General features: G+C 43.8%; 1 protein-coding gene across 1 annotated transcript in view; it reads right to left on the bottom strand.

Moving 5' to 3' along the window:
- Positions 1-20,983, bottom strand: part of SH2D1B (SH2 domain containing 1B) — a 47,993-nt gene that overhangs the window by 5,811 nt on the left and 21,199 nt on the right. Inside the window, exons 2-3 of the mRNA XM_041003151.1 lie at positions 9,897-9,960; positions 586-751 (exon numbers count right to left, since the gene is read on the bottom strand). Coding sequence (XP_040859085.1) covers positions 586-751; positions 9,897-9,960 — 230 coding nt within the window. The remainder of the gene's footprint in view (positions 1-585; positions 752-9,896; positions 9,961-20,983) is intronic.

Below are 20,983 nucleotides of genomic sequence, written 5' to 3'. Positions count from 1 at the left end.
ACTCATTGAGTAACTACAGTCCACCACGAGAAAGCAAAATTACACATAAAATCCTCCGGAAGTTTGTGTTTGATACATTGCTAATGAGAGCAGATTCCAAAGATACAACGAAGAAAGAATAGCTACTAGTGATGTGATTTGGGAGACAGAACTATGGATTCATCATACTCAAATCCACTGGCCATCTCTTATCCTCTACCAAGACTTAAGGCATTCAAGGATATATTTTAAATAGCTTGTCATCTAACACAATAGATAAATATCTGCTAATGAAATGTTAAGATGTAACAGAATGAACTCTGGGCAAGGCATGAAAGTACTTTTCTCTCATTTGAATATCTACTTGTCCATCAGATGCCAAACTTGAGCTCTTGGCACAAGCTCTGCTTGGCTGTCAACAAGAGAGTACTCTACATCTTGGCTACCTACAGGGCTCAGAAGATTAAATGGAAAATGCCTGTAGTATGATGAAGCTGTTCAGAGAAAAAGTCATAGGAAAAAGCATTTATTTATATTGATTCTCCAAAATAAGTCATGGGTAGGAATGGAGCTAGCTTCTTCATGACTCAGAGTGAGAGCTTTTACCATAAACAGTATCCAACTTTGATTCTGATCTTCTCCATGGTGGGCAGGGCCTGGTTCTCCAGATGGGTTTCAAAAGCTGAACCACCAGCCCTTGACCTGGCTTTTCAAATTTGGAGATCAATTCTTTCAGGTTTGGGAAGAGCTGCTCAGGGGTGCCTTTTGCAGTCTGCAAAAATACAAGAAAGGAGTTCTCTCACTATAGTGTGAAATTGTGAGTGTGGAACCCAACATTTCTCAAAGCAGCGACTTTCAAAGATGCCACTGGAAAAGGGTGGCTACCAGTTCAAGCTTCCGAGTCCACGCCAACCTCAACTTACAGGAACCCAGGCTTTCAAGACTGACTTCTTACTTAAACTATTCTGTGAAAAGAGGATGTATAGATCCTGACTTAACTAGCTAATCCTCTTCCTGCAAGAACTAGCATCTCGATATAGATGTCAGTTCATGTCCTGGCTGCTCCACTTCCCATTCAGATCCCTGCTTGTGGCCTGGGAACGCAGTAAAGATAGCCCAAAGCCTTGGGACTCTGCACCCGTGTGGAAGACTTGGAAGAAGCTCCTGGTTCCTGGCTTCAGATCGGCTAAGCTCCAGCCACTGTGGCCATTTGGGGAGTAAACCAGCAGATAGAAGACCTTTCTCTCTGTCTCTCATTCTCTCTGTAAAATCTGGCTTTCCAATAAAAATAAATAAATCTTTAAGAGAATTTGTTATCAATGTCTGAAGTATACTTGGCATACTGTTGTGGGGCCATTCTTGTTGTAGACATGGTGCCAGACTGTGGGCCTTGTTGGCAAACTTTGCTGCCTGCGGGGACTGACAGAGGTGGGCTTCTGATGGGAAAGGAGCAAATGAAACTACCCTGCTTGATGAATGCAGAATCCCCATGGGGGAAGCAAGGCCAAAGGAGTGTCTGCGTAACTCAGTGAAATTGGCAATAGCTGTTTCCTGTTTATTAGCTATATGCCAAGTACTGTTTTATAATGTGGTCTTACAGAAATGATAAAAACAAAAGGAATTAGCTTGCCCTGCTCTCACGATGTTTGCTTCTCTTGATCATCACTGTGGCTCTCCTCTGGCCACCAGGCTGTGCTACAGAAAGGGGTGGTGAGCAGAGATGTCTGACCTGCAAACTGGTTAACCTCAAGGCTGACATGGCTGAGATAGTGGCTGACATTGTAGTTGTCTACAGGAAAGCTGCTGCAGCCCATGGCATCCCTGGCTGTAGGCCTCTGGCCACCGTGTAGTGCTGCTTCTTGAAGAAATGGCTCTTGGTGTCTGAGTTAGCATTGATTTGGATGCAGCCTGTGTTGTCCAGATGAGGAGACAGAATAGGGCATTGGGAATTAATACAGGATTTCCCAAAATAAGCACAGCAAAGAAAATGTGCTTAAAAGCAAGTACTATAAGACATTTTTACAAGATGTTTCATTGCGAAGTAGTTTCCGGTGTAGAAAAGTTGCAAATTAGTAAAGAGTCTAGAGTTGTAGCACAGTGTGTTAAGCCATTGTTTGTGCTACCGGAATCCCAAATTGAAGTGCTTAATACAGTCCCATCTGCTCTGATAATGGCCACTGCTAAAACAGCACATCTGAGTTCTTGGCCCCTGGCCACACGTTGGAGATCAGGATGGAGTTTCTAGCTCTTGGCTTCAGCCCTAGTTATTGCTGACATTCAACAGTGAACCAGTGGATGAAAAATCTCTTTCTCTCTGTCTCTGCAGCTCTGCCTTCCAAATAAATAAATCCTTAAAAATAGGTAGAAAAAAATATTTAAAAACCCATATATTGTCTTCACTTAGAACCTAGATGCTAATTTTTTTTAAGATTTATTTTTATTATGTTTCTATTGGAAAGGCGAATATACAGAGAGGAGAGACAGAGAGGAAGATCTTCCGTCTGATGATTCACTCCCCAAGTGACCGCAACGGCCGATGCTGTGCCTATCTGAAGCCAGGAGCCTCTTCCGGGTCTCCCACACGGGTGCAGGGTCCCAAAGCTTTGGGCTGTCCTCGACTGCTTTCCCGGGCCACAGGCAGGTTGCTGGAAGGGAAGCGAGGCTGCCGGGATAGAACCGGCACCCATATGGGATCCCGGGCATGCAAGGCGAGGACCTTAACCACTTGCGCCACCGTGCCGGGCCCCTAGATGCTAATTTTAATTTTTATTCTTAATGTATATACATATAAATGTGCCTAAATAAATGTGACTAATCTTTTTCAACACTTCTTGAGTTTTAAGTCACAGGAAAAGTATCCCTTTCACCCTGAATACTTCAGTATTTTCCAAGAAGTAAGAGCATTCTATAATCACACCATGCTGAGTCCCACCGGGAGTCAGCCTTGTTGCCATGCCATAGGTTGAGTATTCTTGATTTACTATGGTTGGGTTGAACCAGAGTGCTTCAAGTTTGGGAGGTTTGGGCATTTGGGAACATTTGCATGAATATATATGATGAGATATCCTTTGGAAAATGCTCAAGTCTGAACACAGATTTTATTTATGCTTAATATAACATATCTTGAAGGTAATTTTATGCAACATTTTCCAGAATTTTATAGATGAAACAAACTGGAAGTTTTTCCAATTTGCATTATGTCAGTTCTCAAGATGTCTGGGATTCTCAAACATTCCATATTTTGGGTTTTCAGCATAGGGATGCTCAACCTGCGCTTGCTGCTCTTACCTGAATCTTGCCAATTATTTTAAACAATATCCATAAAGATATGGAAAAAGAAACATTATGTACATAATTAAGTTGCTTGGGGATCATTACATATTGTGTTTGATTCCAGTTATTCCCAATGTGTGTTAGCATATTGACGATAATGACAAATCTAATAAAAAGAATCTGCTTAACATCTTATACAGGTGTTCAGAAAGATTATTTCAGAATTTTCTATAGGTAATCCAAAATGTTTGCATTTATTTTACTTTTTACACTAGGTAACTAAAATCAAAAGATGCAAAAGATTTTTCTACTCAACTCCCGGTAACCTAGAAAAATTAACCAAATTTCCAAAGCTTCTGGTTTTTTGATACTTCCATTTATCTCTTTTCAAAAAATTGTTTATTTATTTGTTGAAAGAATCACAAAGAGGAAGAGGCAGAAGCAAAGAGAGTGCGAGAATGAGGGGAGGGATGGGAAGAGAGAGAGATTCCATCCACTGGCTCACTACTTAAATGGCAGCAACAACTGGGTCTGGGTCTGAACCAGGCCAAAGTCAGGAGCTTCAAGTGGCTCTCCGAAGTGGGTGCAGGGGCCTGGGTACTTGGGCCATCTTCTGCTATTTCCCAATTGTATTATCAAGGAGCTCTATCGGAAGTGGAGTATCCAAGAACCAATCTAGCGCCTCCATGGGATGCCAGCATCACAGATTTCTAATGTGCTATGCCACAGCTCTGGCCTCCGTTCTCTTTTCATTTTTATTTTATTTTTTATTATTTTTTTAAAGATTTATTTTTATTATTTTTTTATTGGAAAGGCAGATATACACAGAGGAGAGACAGAGAGGAAGATCTTCCATCCGATGATTCACTCCCCAAGTGAGCGCAACGGCTGATGCTATGCCGATCTGAAGCCAGGAGCCTCTTCCGGGTCTCCCACGCGGGTGCAGGTTCCCAAAGCTTTGGGCTGTCCTCGACTGCTTTCCCAGGCCACAGGCTGGAAGGGAAGCGGGGCTGCCGGGATAGAACTGGCGCCCATATGGGATCCTGGGCGTGCAAGGTGAGGACCTTAACCACTTGTGCCACCGCGCCGGGCCCTCTTTTTATTTTTGTATGACCTGAATATGCTTGACTTCCTAAACTCCAGATCTCTTCCCAGCTTTTCATTCTGTCCTGCTTCATTACTTAGTTTTCTAATCCAGCAATGGTTTTGCTGGAGTCCAGGTTGGTGCATCTGGATATTGTTGGCGCCTGGGTTATGTGCCTTTACATGTTTGAATAGTAGCCAGGGCAAGAGAGCACCTAATAGCACCTTCTCACCTCTCAGGAGGACAAGCTCATCTATTGGTCTGTCTTGTGACTCTGTCTTCACCAGGTATCTTCCCAGGTTCAAGACATGACCTCAGGTCCTTCTCTCCCAACTTCTGTTGCTTCAGGAGTCCTTCTAGGTCTTACCTTTATCTTTTTTTTAAAAAATTATTGATTACATTGTATTATGAGACACAGTTCCATAGGTACTGGGATTCCCCCCACCCCTTCCCCCATGGTGGACTCCTCCACCTTGTTGTGAGACCACAGTTCAAGTTCAGTTGAGACACCTTCATTGTAAGCATATACCAAGCATAGAGTCCAGCATCTTATTATCCAGATAAGTTCATCCACTTCTTGGGGAGACCTTCTCTGGTTTGAAGGTAGGGCCAAGACAGCAAGATCCCGATCAATTAAAAGCCCCAGCAGCAACAATATATATCATTATGGAATTAATTGACATAGTGTTGAGTAAACAATATTTTAAAATTACATGTAAGTTCTTAACAACCTCCTGTGACTATTTCAATGACATTTTAACAATTGAGGTGCATAACAGCTTTAGGAAGGGTATGCAGAGAAATCTTTCATACCTTGGTGAGGAGTACTTGTTCTTTGTGTTCTACCTAGTAGGGTATGTGTGAGTCCATGCTGACCAATCTTTCTTTGTTATTCTAAGCTTATAGTGTGTGTGAGTATGTGTGTGTGCATGTGTGTTTGGGGGGGGGTCTGGAGCAAACCTGTTGTGTTGGGGGCACTGACAATTTCCTGCCCTGTGACTGGCCCTTTGCCCTGATTGGTGTGCCTTGGTGCTGATTGGACAGGACTGACATATAAGCCAGGGGTTGGCGGGGGAGGAGCTTCAGCGTAACGGAATTAACGCACATAATGGTTTCAACGGAAGATCTGAATAAAGTGCCTCGGAGACTCTCTCAAGTGTCGGGTGATTTCTTCTGCGGGACGGGAGACCCCCAATAACTGGCGCTGTGACTCGGATACAAGTCAGCTGGTGAACACCAGGAAGGTAAGCTGAGCAGATCGCTCAGGGAGCCGCTTACAGCAGGAATTAGTTTACAACTGAGCTTTTTGCTCAGGAAGACACACTAGGCGGGGACGTGCAGGTCAACTTCGTGGGTTCAGTGACGAGTCAAGTTTGCGGGTTAATGACCATTCAAACTCAGGTCTAGTGACCATTCAAGCTCTCGGTCTAGCGACCATTCAGGCTCTAGGTTTACCGCCCATTCAGGTTCATGGTTTAGCGGCCATTCAGGTTCGCGGTCTAGTGCCCATTCAAGCTCACAGTTTAATGACCATTCACGTTCACAGTTAACGATCTGTCAATTTTGCGAATTTATGATCAGTCAAGTTCGCAGGTTAGCGACGATCAAAGGTAATAGAAATATGGGCAATTTAACTTCTTCAGTGCGCACGCAGCCTTTATTGCAGAAATTGCTGACAATACTGTTGTTTTTGCAAACTGTGCAAAGGATTGCCCTGTGGTTTCTGGAGGAGGGCCTTTTGATCCTGCCACAATGGGAGCACTTAGGCAGAGACATCTAGGGCAGAACGGCAGGAGCCCCTCCCTCCAGGAATGGTCAGGTTCTGGACATTGATTAAGTCTTGCCTGACAAATGGCACTGAGGCAATTCAGAGGACTTATACAGGAAGGTGAGAAAGTCTTATGGAAATGCAAAAAAAAAAAAAGGATGGTTTAAAGACCCTTAATAATTTCCAGCAGGTATTGGAACATATTAATTGGATCCGACCATATCTTCATATTATTGGACAATGCCAAAATTGTGTCCCCTTTTTATCCCAGCCTTGCTTTGGGGTTAATCCCCATGGTTTTATGCCTAATCATATATGGCAGATGGATATTATCCATGTTCCCAGTATTGATCACCTTTCTTTTCTTCATGTCTCTATCGATACCTGCTCTGGGGTTCTTTATGCCTCAGCTCATACAGGGGAAAAGGTTCAAGATGTTATATCTCACTGCCTTCAGGCTTTTGCAGTCTGGGGTGTCCCCCAGTGTTATAAGACTGATAATGGACCTGCCTATACACCCAAAGCATTTGATAAGTTTTGTTCTGAATTTGCGATTAAACACTCCACTGGCATCCCATATAATCCCACAGGCCAGGCTGTGGTCGAGTGTGCCCATGCAACTCTCAAAGCATTATTAATAAAACAAAAAGGGGGAGTAGGAGCCACCCTATATCCCAATAGTCCTAAACATCAGTTGGCTTTAATTACTTATATTTTTAATTTTTTGATTTTGGATTTGGATGGCCGTTCTGCCGCCGAACGCCACGCTGTTGGCGCAGGCCCCTGCAAAGATTGGGTGATGTGGAAGGATGTTTTAACAAAACAATGGATGGGCCCACATCCTGTCTTACGACGGACGTGAGGAGCGGTGTGTGCTTTTCCGCAGGATTCTAATCGACCAGTGTGGGTGCCAGAACATTTGACGTGAGTGATAAGAAAGCTGGAGCAAGATGAACCTGTGGACGTGGTGGATGCTGACCAGCCTGATATTCATTCAGATACCGAGAGGAGACAGCCAGAATCTCCAGCTATGGGCGATAGTGAAAGTGTGGCCAATCCCCCTTCCAGTGAGAAGCAATGGTTATGACTGCATCAGTTCCCTGACTGTGCCTGAAGAGCGAATGTAACGGCACTATAAAAGGGGTGTGGCAAATATTGCCTCACTGTCTAGGGCCTTGGAAATGGTCCCAGAATGGACTGGCTATCAAAGTACTGTGACTCCTAGAAGAGTAGCACCTGGTCTTGCTGTGACCAATTTATTTCCTACCTGTTCAAATTCTACCTTTGTGGGGTATAACTATACAAATGGTAACCCTGTTCAATCTGTTTCTGCTCAGCCTTGCAATGCCTGGGTACTTTGCACTAGTAGGGGTGGGTGTTCAGATAGATCAGCTTTTGCATTTATTGATAAGGTAGTGATAAAAAATTATAATTATAGTAGTAATAGTTCTAGAATATGGGAAGAAGATGTTAAAGTTAATTGCAGTCGTGATGTTATCTATAATGCTATTTATGTATGTGTACAAGCTCCACTTATGTTTATTGTTTCCATGAGTGCTAATGTTACACTTTTGAATTGCTCTGTAGTTAAGTGAGCCCTTAACCAGTGTTGGAATGGCTCTGGCACTGTGGTGCTGGTATGCATTCCACAACTTATTTCCATGCCCGTTCAGGAGAAAGAAAGTGATCTTCAGGTTCTTATTCGTCATACATTTTAAAACAGGCATTTTATTTGTTAATCAGAGAGTGGATCTTTTGCAGGAGGCAGTGGAACAACTGCTCCATTATATGGGGACCTCCTGTGTGCTTAGTCTACCTGGAATGTGTGTCACTCCCTCTATTGTCACCAATGGTTCCTGAGCATTGAATTTGTCCAGAGTTATCTGCTATGCTATCCCCTAATGGAAGCTGGTCCATATGATTTGATAATTTGACTTAGGAACTAAGATCCCAAATTATAGCCATAAATAGCACCAAAGTAGAGATTGCCACGGTAGAGCAATGGACAAATTGGATACTAAAGGATCTTTCCTTTGCACGCCAGTGGGCCGGTATAGTAGGCCTGGGCCTTATCTTATTAATTATCATTCTTTGGGGTCTGTGGATGCTTCATCTTCGAGCACAGCGTCAGCAGCAGTAACAGCAGCTGCTAGTGCAAGCTGTGCTTGCCGTTCACAACAGAGAATCCCCAGAAGTCTGGCTAGGCATGCTGGACCGGTAGCCAGAGACGGGTAAGTATCCGATATGGCTTCACCAACCTAAGACAGGTGCCATGTTCCTAGCCACGTGGTTAGCCCATGATGGGTGAGGGGAGCCTGAACTCGGAACACCTAAGACAGGCATGGTCCCTTGCTTAGTAAAACAAGAAGGGGGAGCTGTTGGGGGAACTGACAATTTCCTGTCCTGTGATTGGCCCTTTGCCCTGATTGGTGTGCCTTGGTGCTGACTGGACAGGACTGACATATAAGCCAGGGGTTGGCGGGGGAGGAGCTTCAGCGTAACGGAATTAACAGACATAATGGTTTCAACATAAGATCTGAATAAAGCGCCTCGGAGACTCTTTCAAGTGTCGGGTGATTTCTTCTGTGGGACGGGAGACCCCTGATACTGTTGGTCATTGTAGAGGCTGGGGGCCCAGAGCTGGAACTAAGTAAGGACTGGAGAAGGCTCCTCTCCCTTGTCCCGAAGGAAGTTATTGTTCTTCTGATTCTGAGGACCACTCGTGGTTCCTGGCTGCTGTTCCAATGACTTTGGATCCTATGAGGAAGGACTTGGGCTTCTTCCATCTTGTGTAGTATGTCCAAAGAGGGGGGATGGATGTCCTCTGGGTTCTCGGCCTCCTAAGGCATTCCAGTTCCCTGTGTTCTCTTTGGCGGTTGTGGTGACATCCTTGGTGGCCGTTCTGATAGACCGTGGTAGGAATCTGGGACTCCTTATGATTGGGATATAAGCCTCCTCCTGTCCTGCTGCTCCGCTCTGGGGCTCTTCCCTATTCTGTACATATAACTCCCTAATAATAGATTATTAGGGTCGCTCCTGATTCCCCCTGTATGTCTTTGTAGTTTTTACTATTGTCTAATGGTGTTCTGAATCTGTCGTCTATAAGTTGCCTATCTAGTTCCTGTAGGTTACACTACACGGTTTCCTCACACATTTAAGGAAGTGAGAGATTTCTCTGAGTACCCACCCAATTTCTGTGTATCACAGGGTTTTGGGAGTGTATTGGGTATTACAATCATTCAAAACACGTGGGATGAGACCCTATTAGTTACAGGTTCATCTGAGGAAGATTTACCGTCATTGGAAATCTTCAGGGTTGTTTCGCATCCCCAAAGCACTGCGGGTTCAGCGTGGAGCTGTCTGAGCAGCATTCAGAGAAGCAAAATCCCAGGGCTCCCTGGCCAGGTGGCCAGCAGGCAGAGCGTAGCACCAATTTGCGCACTGGCTGTCCAGAGCGGCTCCCTATGTGGGCGTGGGAGCCGCCTTGGTGCTTACCAGGTTATAAACAGCTGTACCCGGGGACCCTCAGCCGCCACATGGCAGCGGGGGAAGAACCCCCTGGGTCTAGGCTCCGCCGCCCTGGCCATGTCCTCAGCTCAAGCCACGCCCCTGGCGACCCGCAGGACCACCCAGGCTCGCTACACAGAATCCCACCCCCTCCAAAGGCAGGCCATCCACAGGACTCCAGCAAGCCCGGAGCGGCTCCCCATGTGGGCGTGGAAGCCGCCTTGGTGCTTACCAGGTTAGAAACGGCCGTACCATATGGCAGCTGAGGAACCAATCCCCCCTTACCTTTATCTTGTAATGCCCATTCTTCTCTCTGGAGATTCGGTATGTATAGACAAAATTTTTAAACCTGTGGAAAGATGACTGTGTGATTCACAATGTTCTGAAATACAAATCCAGGTAACTTCTTCTACCATATTTTATACTTGATGCCTTTGTCAATCTTGAAGTCTCAAATAGAACTGATTGTTTTCAGCATCTTGCATCTGTGGGAAGTTTAAAGAAATAGATTTTGAAATAGGGATGCTTAATCTGAAAGTCCGAGTTCTAGCAAAGAGGATAAGGAGAGAGAATTTATGACTGCCATGGTCTTGTACTTCTCTGTTATTTTAATTTAGCCTGAAGTTAACAGGACAGTGAATCACGTCTGTGCTTCTCATTATGACTTGCCATTGGTGCATTAGAGATGGTGGCATGAATGTAGAGAATGATGTTTTCAACTTGTGATGGGTTCACTGGGATATATCCCATTAAGTCAAGGAAGATATCCACTTTCAACTCTACTTAATTTTATTTGTTCAAAGGGCAAAATCAGAAAGCTGATTAAATTCAACACTCTTCTGCTTGTGTGTGGCTGAGGGGAAACACAGCCACATGGACTGTTTTCGATCTGAATTAATGACCTTGAACCCCACCTAAGCTCTAAATGCTTTGAAGGAATCATTCAGTTTTCAACAGTGATTCGACATCTTCTTTCTCCTGTCTTTCCAACCCCATTCCTCTGCCCTGAGATGTATCATCTCTTCACCAGTCTTACAGAACTTCCTGCCTCCTGCCACCACACTTGTTAGCATCTGCCTTCATGTGTTCTGCCTTTATTGCTCTAGATAAATTTGGCGTGTCATTCTCCAAAGCTAATTGCTGTTTCCTCAAAATGCCAATCTGCTGCATCCATTAAAGGGCATAAGTTTCTCTCTCTCTCTCCCCCCACCCTAAATTATTCTTCTTTACACACAGCCTGGGTGTACCTTGTAAATTTGTCATATAAGGGTCATTCCTCTGCACACAAACCAAGGTTTGGAATATTCTGGTGAAATTCAGAGAAGTAAAGATTGGGCAGCGGAAGAGGAGGTCTCCGATCTTATAAAACTATAATTAAGAAAATGAGGCAATTGCCTAGGTTGCATTGTACTTAGGAAATTGTTACACTGCTGGGAGAAAAGCAACCAATGGCTGGCGGGCATTCTGAGCCTGGTTAATGCTAAAATTGTGTTAACTCTACTAATGTGCCAACATAGTTACCTATTCTTTATTTTATTTCTTAAGATATGTTGGGGGAGATGCTGGCACAATGGCAGACAGGTCTGTGAACCCACACACAAGCCTGCCTGGAGCCCAGGTAATCAGGTGAGAGGGATGCAGGAAGCATGGCACACCACCAGAGGACTGGATTTGGGGATTGGCATGCTTGTGGGCATGGGGGGCCATGGATTACTCAAGGAAGGCAATCTGGAGGTGTGTGGGAGGGGAGACTGCTAAGGGAGAATGTGACAGCCGAGAAGTGACATCCAGGGGAACTTTCACCAACCAGGCTGCTGCACTTGCAGGTAAACAAGGGGGCCGAGATCTGGTGGTTTGGAGGAAGGAAATTGGAAAAACTTTCAGGGCCAAACCAATACATGCCACCCACATGGGAGACCTGAGCTGGCTTGTTGGTATCAACCACCTTCTCCTGGAGCACTTAAAAACCATGACTGGGAGGCCTGCCTGGAAGGCGTTGGCCACAGTACTCACCAGTGAGTATTGGGGTAGGGGGTGGACCACATCAGGTGGGGTCATGATACTAACCAGCATGCAAGAAAATCAGATCTGGGGGCAGATTCTGTGAGGGATGTGTGAGCTCAACGCTGTGGGACTTGCATACCAGCTGGTTTACCCACGGGCTGGGAATAGTGACACACTGAGCTCGGCATGACCCAGAAACAGGAAGAATAGAAAGGATGATTGGAAACAGTTTTGTCTCATCCACTTTTCCACATTTCTCAACCCTCTGCAGCCTAACTGGTGATCCACATCAAAAAACAAAACAAATTCAATATATATAAAAAGAGAGAGAGAGAGACTGGTTCTTGGAAACAAGCAAAAAATATTAGTGGCATAAAAGAGACTCTAGGAACAGACCTGTGTATAAAAACTTGTTATAGACCAGAGCTGAAACAACAGATTGGAGTAGAGGGGCTAGACTAGTTGCTGCATGGCAATGGAAATGTTTACATGTGGAAACAAAATTTGATTCCTTCTTTGCACTCTAATTGAAAGCCCAATTACAAAAAAACAAAATATTAACATTTGGGGAAATAAACTTGAGTGAACAATCAGGGTACCTTGAGTTTATGAGTTCTTAAGCCACATAAAGTGCAAGCTGTGGGCAAGATTAATGAATTTTACTTTTCTTAAGCTAAAATCCCATTTATCAAAATACACAATTAGCAGAGTGAAAAAGCCCACGAACTGAGAGAAGGAAATTACAACACAAATATACGTTAATATTAACGTACAACAAAAAAACCCAAGTAAATGGCATTGAAGGGAGTAAGAACACAAGTTTGTACCTTATATTCTAGGGACAGTAAATAGAGAATCTCCCACTGGGAACTCTTACATTTAATTTCAAAAGACTATTCTAGCCTGCCTCAACCCAAGTTTCTGTATTTCCTTGTCCCAGGCAGCAAGACCTACCGTGTTGAATTGCCCAGGAAAGCTGGCCCTAATCCCCTATCATTCCTCAATTTTCTTGGAATTCTTCCACCCCTAGAAATACCCACAAGACCCCAAGCTATAAAATGCCTAGTTTGCTGAAATACTGAGCCTTTGCCAGATGGTCACTCCTTCTATGCCCAGGCAGATGGCCAGATCTTTTCATTTATCTCTAATAAATTCGATTTGGCTATGAGTTTGCTTCCTGTTTCTCCTCTGTGTTTCTACACCTCTTTCCCAACATTGGTGCCTTACTTTCTGCATCACTTTCCTAATGGTAATAAACGTGTGAAAAGATGTTCTACTCTATTATTGCTCAGGGAAATATGAATTAAGCAATAGTTAGGTATCATTTCATACCAGAATGCCAGAGAGGTAAGATTTATTAATACAAACTATTGGCAGTGTTGTGGAGTTATAGAAAATTTTATATACTACCAATGGGAGGCTAATTGGAAACTCATGTTTTCTAGGACAATTTGGAATGTTTTAGGAAAATTTAAATATATATAATCTATGAGCTCCAATTTCCATTCTTTGGGGTGACTGCATTGGGACAAAATTGGCAATGACAAAATTTTATTATTTATTAAAACACAAACATCAGTGCACAGTACCATGGGCTAGTAGGCAAAGCCATTGTCTGCAATGCAGGCATCCCATGTGGGTGCCAGTGTTATGTTCTGGCTTCTCGTTTTCTGATCCAGCTCCCTGTTTATGGCCTGGGAAAGCAGCAGAGGATGGTTCTTAGGCCCTTGTAGTCACAGGAAGAGAACCCTGTAGACACTGGCTCCTGGCTATTGATCTACTCAGCTATAGCCATTTCAGCCATTTGGGGAGTAAGCCAGCAGATAGAAGATCTTTCTCTGCCTCTTCTTTTCTCTAACTCTGCCTTTCACATAAAAATAAATATATCTTTTTAAAAAAGCCCAAAGATTAGAGAAACTAAGTATTTAACACATTTAATATGTTTAAGATACAAAAATTGGATCTGGTGAAGTAGCCTAGTGGCTGAAGTCCTCGTCTTGCACATGCTTAGATCCCATATAGGTACCAGTTTTTTGTCCTGGTGGCCCTGTTTTCCCATCCAGCTCCCTGCTTGTGACCTGGGAAAGTAGTCAAGGACAGCTTTGGGACCCTGCACCTATGTGGAAGACCCAGAAAAGGTTCTGGGCTCCTGGCTTCGAATCAGCTCAGTTCTGTCTGTTACAGCCACTTGGGGAGTGAATTAGCGGATGGAGAATCTTCCTCTCTGTCTCTCCTCCTCTCCTATATTTGACATTCCAATAAAAATAAATACATCTTTTAAAATATATATAAAAATTAAGTAAAAGTATAATTGAAAAGACATAACAGAAACAAATTTTCTGATATCTAATATTATAAATTAATTAAACACAGTGTCCAGGGACTGGCACAGTAGCTACAGTCCTTGCCTTGCACACGCTGGATTCCATATGGGCACTAGTTAGTGTCCCAGCTGCTCCATTTCCTCCCAGCTCCCTGTCTGCAGCCTGGGAAAGCAGTCAAGGACAACCCAAAGCCTTGAACCCACATGGGAGACCTGCAGAGGGTTCTGGCTCCTGGTGTGGGATCAGCTCAGCTCTGGCCATTGAGGCCACTTGGGGAGGGAACCAGGGGATGCAAGATCTTTCTCTCTGTATCTCCTTCTTTCTATAGATCTGCCTTTCCAACAAAAATAAAACAAACCTTTAAAAAAAGCAAACCACAGTATTCAGAAAATGACAATTAAACGTTCCATAAAATTTAATTTATTAATCAGGAGAAAGTCGGAAAGTAAAATAATTTCTTTCAAGGTTCAATTTTGAGATAAAGAAAAAACACAAAAGAAGAGATGAAGGAAGGAGGAGAAAGAAGTGGGGGCAAAAAGGGGAGGGAGGACATACCCACCTGTGCCTCATACTTGTCTGTATTAGTTGAGATATAGTAAGAATATAATCATTTCCAAAAACAGCTCCTCACTTCCTCATTTCAAATCATCCCATGTCTTGGTTTTGGTTGACAGCTTAGAGATATTTTTTGAACACTGGATTTTTATAGTTGATATTTTTCTCTATTGAAGGTTACCAAATTTGTTCCTTAGCAAGATGGGTGGTAAGTTGTGTAAAGGCAATGTGCTTACTAACTGCCCTGAAACAGCCCTCTCTCCAAAACAAAGCAATTCAACTGATCTCAAGGACATACTGCTGATTCATCAGTCCTTTGTGATTCAATTACTGCGAGGGAAAAGTTACATTTTTTTTCCCCTCTAGACATTCTCTTTTCTGAAGATTTATTTTCCAGAAAAAAAAACCCTTCATATTCCCCACAAAATGGACCTAGAATGAATACAGTCCCCCAAAAAAATTGCATCCTGAATTTTTTTCTCCTCTACATGTTTTAGAGGGTGGGATTTTCATGGGGAAGCAGAGGAGAGAAAAGGAGGTATGGTTTGCTTGGTATAATCTTGTCTGGATAAGCCTCAAGTCTTCTTAAGACTTTTTCATTTATTCATTTTGAGTGGGAGAGAGATTGAGCACTCCATCTGCCAGTGCATTTCTTAAATATCTGGAAATAAGGAACTCATTCCAGGTCTCCCACTTGAGTGGCACGCACCCAAGTAGTTGAGTCATCACCCACTGCCAGTTACGCTCATCATCAGGAAGGTGAAACTGAGAATTGAGAGATGTGCATTGGTATCAACCACTTGTACCTGCTCCAAATCTTCTTTTGTAACTATCATAATTATGACAGTGAGGAAATCGCAATAGCCTTAAAAGCCACACACCACAATAACCAGCCCTCATGACATCTCTGCCATCCAAGGCATAACCCAGAGAGCTGACAATACAAGGCAGCCGAGTTGAAGGCCAGCCTTGAGAACTTGAAATGAATAGTTTGCAACAAGGCATTCCATCCAGGAAAGGAATCTATAGGAGGAGAATTCACCCATTACTCCACAAACCTACCACTTACCCTCCTGTATTGAAATTACGTAGCTGTCTCTACTTCACCTCAGACTGTTCTAGAAGGCCGGAATCATTATATCTGCTTTGTTCATCCCGGCACATTGCCTGACTCAGTATACATACTCAAATATTTGTCAAAAGGCAGTGAGATAACTGCCTTTTGACAAAGGCACGTGTATTTGGAATTAGCTTACAAAGAGACATAAAAGAACGCTTCACCAAACAGAGATACAATCTTTTTTAATGGAAAGATCATGGGCAAAATATTAATTTGAATCAAATTATAGTTTAATTTGCATCCCTAGTGCCAAGCTGCCCCAGAACTCCAGATTCCCTTATTCCACTCCCTTACTTATAAAGTCTCAGCTGTATTATCTATTTATGACCAGTAGATAGTAGTGCTGGGTAGTCTCTGCATGTTCACATCCTCCTTCTAACTTTCTCAGCTCTGCACTGACTGCAGTGAGCTTCAACTAAGCTCTCTTACCTTTATGTTTTTTACAAGTTTAGCCAATACGAGACATACATACAAAGACTTGTTTGCAGAGAGAATAAGTGTACTCCGCAAAAAGGATGAAGTAAAATATTCTGCCTGCCTTCATCAATAAAAAATTTGGAATATAATATATGAACTTATGTTTTTGGGGGCTGGCAAACTAAAGCCTGCATTTAATATTGGCCTATGTTGGGCCCTGCATTGTATCCTAGCAGCTAAAGTCCTTCCCTTGCACATGCTAGGGTCCCATTTGGGCACCAGTTCTCATCCAGTGGCCCTGCTTTCCATCCAGCTCCCTGCTTGTGGCCTGGGAAAACAGTGGAGAATGACCTGAAGCCATGGTATCCTGTACCCGTGTGGGAGACCTGAAAGTGGCTCTGGGTTCCTGGCTTAAGATCGGCTCAGCTCTGACCATTGCAGCCACTTGGGGAGTGAATCAATGGATGGAAGATCTTCCTCTCTGTCTTTCTTCCTCTCTGTATATCTGACTTTTCCATAAAGATAAAACAAATCTTAAAATATATATTGGCCTATGTTAAACAGACCAAAATACCAACATTTCCCTGGCACCCAATAGATGAAAGAATCTGATACCTTAGGGACTTGGGCATAGTGTACAGATCTATCACATGCAAACTTTTTAGTCACTCCTCATGTCTCCCAGGACAGTACCACTATCTTTGAAAGCTGTGGCTGTCTTCTGAGAGCTTGAGTTGATAGTGGGAAATGTTGTCATGAAATGGGATGCCTTAATGTCAGTAGAAATAACGGGATGCAAGAATGTTAGACAGCAGGTGTTAGCACTCAAATGAGACAGAAAGTGACTGCAGTGGACACAATTATCACTGTAAGCCAGAGATAGGCAATGGTATAAGAGTGAGAGAGGAGAGGGAGACAGAGAGGAGGAGGAAAAAAGGCAAGAAAGACACGGTGAGAAAAAAAATTTAAAAAGAAAGGTAGAGTGAGGTCGAGAGGGATCTTCCATCCACTGGTTCACCCCACAAAAGGCTCAACAGCCAGGGTACGCCAGGTCTTCTTAATCTCCTACATGAGTGGCTGGCGTATGAGCACTTGAGCCATCAACTGCTAGCTTCCCCAATTCATCAGCAGGGAACTGGATCACAAATGGAATAACTGGATTCAAACCAGCACTCCAATAATGGGCGTTGGCATTGCAAATAGCAGTTTAATACACTGAGCTACAACATTGGCTTCTAGCAAAACACCTTTCTTTTTTCTTTCTTCCTTCCTTCCTTCCTTCCTTCCTTCCTTCCTTCCTTCCTTCCTTCCTTCCTTCCTTCCTTCCCTTTTTTCCTTCCTTTCTTTCCCTTCTTGCTTTTTCTTTCCTTGGGAGTTCCCCAAAGAAGTCTCATGAGAGGTGACCCACAGACCTAATTCCTGTCTGTGCCAGCTAGTGTGCCATCTGGATCAGTCTGTCATCCACATCAGCCTGTCCACACACTGGTGGTTGCAATTGCCTGGTCAGCTCTGTCCCCAGATCCATCTCCTACACAAAACAATGGATGTACAGACCAGCCCATCCTTGCTCATGACACACTCCACCCTCATGCAAATCAGCAGGAACTACAGCCTAGTCAGAGTGTCTCCCAATAACCCCCACCAGGCTTGCCCCCAGACCCAGTTCCTATGCATACTGATATGTGCAGCAGATTGGTCTAATTTGTTCTGCACCCCATTCAGCTCTTGTGCACATCATTGGGTATTGGAGACTATCTCAACCTGACTGACTTTACTATCCAGCCCACACTCATGCCGGCAGGTCTCTGTCTGGTCAGGCCTATTCCCAGCCCTGGTTCTCATGCTCACCAGTGTGATTTGCAACCCATCAGAGGGGTGCCCACTGTTTCCCTACTTGGCCCACTCCAGCTATGGATCTTATACTTTTCAGATGGTTCTGCAGTCTAGCCTGACAAGGCTTGCCCCAGTCCTTGCAACTGCCAGCTGATGATGCAACAAAGCCCAACCAGCCCACACCTACTCTTGCTCAAGCATGTACCAGTGGATGTGGCCACTTAGCACAGCCTGGCTCACCCCCAAACCCAGCTCACATGTAGGCCAATGGGTTTTGTACCCCTGCGCAGCCTGATCTATCCCTAATTCCAGCTCTCACACTCACCATCTACTGATACACATGAAAATCATGGCTGGGAGGCCTGCCTAGCAGGGCTAGATCACAGTACTCACGGTAAGTGTCAGGGCAGGGAGCTGAACATGCCAGACTAGACCGTGATACTAACCAGCGGGCAGTTCCTGCAGGTGAGCGCAAGAACCAAGGCTGAGAGAAGGCCAGATTGCAGTTGCCCAGCAGGGGAGTCCTGGAAGCCTCCCTATCAGGCATGCTAACCCTCTCCCCTAGGTCTTACATGTGCTGGTGGATGCTGCAGCCCAGTCTCACATGTCTCACCTTATCTCAGCAATTGCCAGTGGGTGATGCAGCCTGGCTCGACCGAGCCTACCCCCAGTCCAAGGCCTAATGTGAACTGACTGGTGTTGTGGCCCAACCCATCCTGTCTTGTACCTTGTCTTGGCTCTCACATCTGCCAGTGGGTGCTATGAACTGGGTCAACCTGACCTGCTCCCAGACAAGACCCATTGGCATACTGGTGGGTGCTGTAACCTGGCATGATCTAGCCTTGTCTCAGCCTTGGTTCTTGTGCTCACCTGCAGGGACTGCCTGCTCCTGGTTAGTATCATGGTCCAGCCTGGCATGTTCAAACCTGACACTCACTGAGAGTACTGTGATCTAGCCCTGCTAGGAAGGCCTCCCTGCCATGGCTTTCCTGTGTGTCAGTAGATGGTGGTTGATACAACAAGCCCAGCTCAAGTTTCCCAGGTGGGCGAGTGTACCAATTTGGCCCTGAAACTTTTTCTGGTTTCCTTCCTCCAAACCACCCAGTCTCAGCCCCCTCATTTACGTGCAAATGCAATAGCCTGGTTGGTGGAAGCCCCACAGAAGTCACTCCTCAGACATCATATTCTGCCTCAGCAGTCCTCCCTCTCACATATCCCCAGGCTCCTTCCCTGAGCAAGCCACAGTCCCCCATGTCTGTGAGCATACAAATATCAAGCCCATTTCTCCAGTGGTGTGTCGGGCACTGGCCGCTAGGACCCATGTACACTTGGGCGTGAATCTGTAGACCTTGCCTGGAATCTGCTTCCAAAATATCTTTGAAAAGAAAAAAAAAAAAAGAATAGGCAACTATGTTGGTACACTTGTAGAGTTAACACAAATTTAGCATTAACCGGGCCCAGAATGCCCGCCAGCTATTGGCTGCTTTTCTCCCTGCAGTGTAGCAATTTCCTAAGTACAATGCAACCTATGCCTACAGCTGGGGTATTTATTTATTTAAAATTCATATCAGCAATGTAGTCAGAAATAGTTTGCCTTCTTTTGATATAAACATCAATACATAGAATCAACTTTCCTTCAAGCACTATCTTGCTGCAGTATGATATATCCCAGAAGGACATGAACCATCTCATCATCCTACAACATATGATACTAGCCCAATGTCTTAATGACATTTGTCACTTGTACCCGGGGGAGGGGAATATGATGACATGGTGTCACTTCCATTATTCCAGAACTTTTGACATCTGTCACTGATACTATTGTGATAGCCTTGTCACTGATCTCTTTCCATGTATTCCCCACATAGCACCTCAGTCTACTTGAAGAAATGGGTGAAGGAATTGAACAGATATTTCTCAAAAGAGCAAATTCAAATTGCTAATAGACATATAAAAAATGATCAGGCTACCTAGCTGAGAGATACAAATGAAAAACACACTAAGGTTCCACCCAACTCCAGTGAGGCCGACCTATATTCAGAACTGTACCAACAACAACAGCTGGCATGGGTGTGGGAAGAAAGGTACCTTCCTTCACTGTTGGTGGAAGGGTAGGCTACTACAAACACTATGGAAGTTGGTATGAAGAGTGCTAAGAGAACTGGAAATAAACCTGCTTTACGACCCAGCCATCCCACTTCTGGGAATATATCCAAAAGAAATGAAATCTGCATATGAGAAAATGATCTATAATCCTATATTCACAGCAGCACAATATATAATAGCAAAGACATGAAAACTACCCAGATTCCCATCAAAAGAGGAGTGGATAAAGAAACTGGTACATTTACTCCATGGAATATGACTCAGCCATTAAAAACAATGAGATTCTACTATTTGAAACCAGTGGTCCCAACTAGAAACCAACATGCTCAGTGAAACAAGTCAATCCCAAAGGACAAATATCATATGTTCTCTCTGATATAAGGCAACCTCCTGTAAAATACAAGATCATTAACACTTTCAATACTGTTTTTGCTACATCTTATGGGTTTTCATATTTTTCTTTCTTTCTTTTTTATTATCATTATCATTTTATGATAGAGTTCCATTGGCCTTGGGATTTCCCTTGCCCTCTCCCCAAATCTCCTTCCCCTTGCTACTGATTTCCCCTATACAATAGTATTGTTCTTCATGAACAGTCGTAAGTCCATCATTGCAGGCCTGGAGAATGGCAGAGAGTCCAGCATCCTATTGTCAAGATACAGTTAACAGTTTCACTGGGAGTTCATATTTGATCTGGAAGCACAGATGCATACTGCATTGTATACTTACATCTGGATAGGACAGTCTCCATTACAGTTACTATATATCCCCTTAAATGAAAAGCCACAAACAAAATAAGAAGAAAAAAGAAACTTACAATGCCATGAAGTTAATAACACGCTACTGAATGACTAATCTGTCACTGAAAAAAAATGAAAAAGAAAATCAAGAACCTTCTTGAAGACGCTACTGTATGATCCACTAGTCAGTGAAGAATTTAATGAGAGAAAACGTGTTTTGAAGAAATAAAAATAAAAACAAAAGTATCATAATCCATGGGATATAGTTTCTGT

This window comes from Ochotona curzoniae, unplaced genomic scaffold (assembly GCF_017591425.1).
Source record: "Ochotona curzoniae isolate NIBS_2020 unplaced genomic scaffold, NIBS_Ocur_1.0 scaffold_2683, whole genome shotgun sequence".
In the NCBI taxonomy this organism is placed as follows: Eukaryota; Metazoa; Chordata; class Mammalia; order Lagomorpha; family Ochotonidae; genus Ochotona; species Ochotona curzoniae.
The sequence above is the reverse complement of the archived record's forward strand: the minus strand, read 5'-3'. Positions and strand labels throughout refer to the sequence as shown.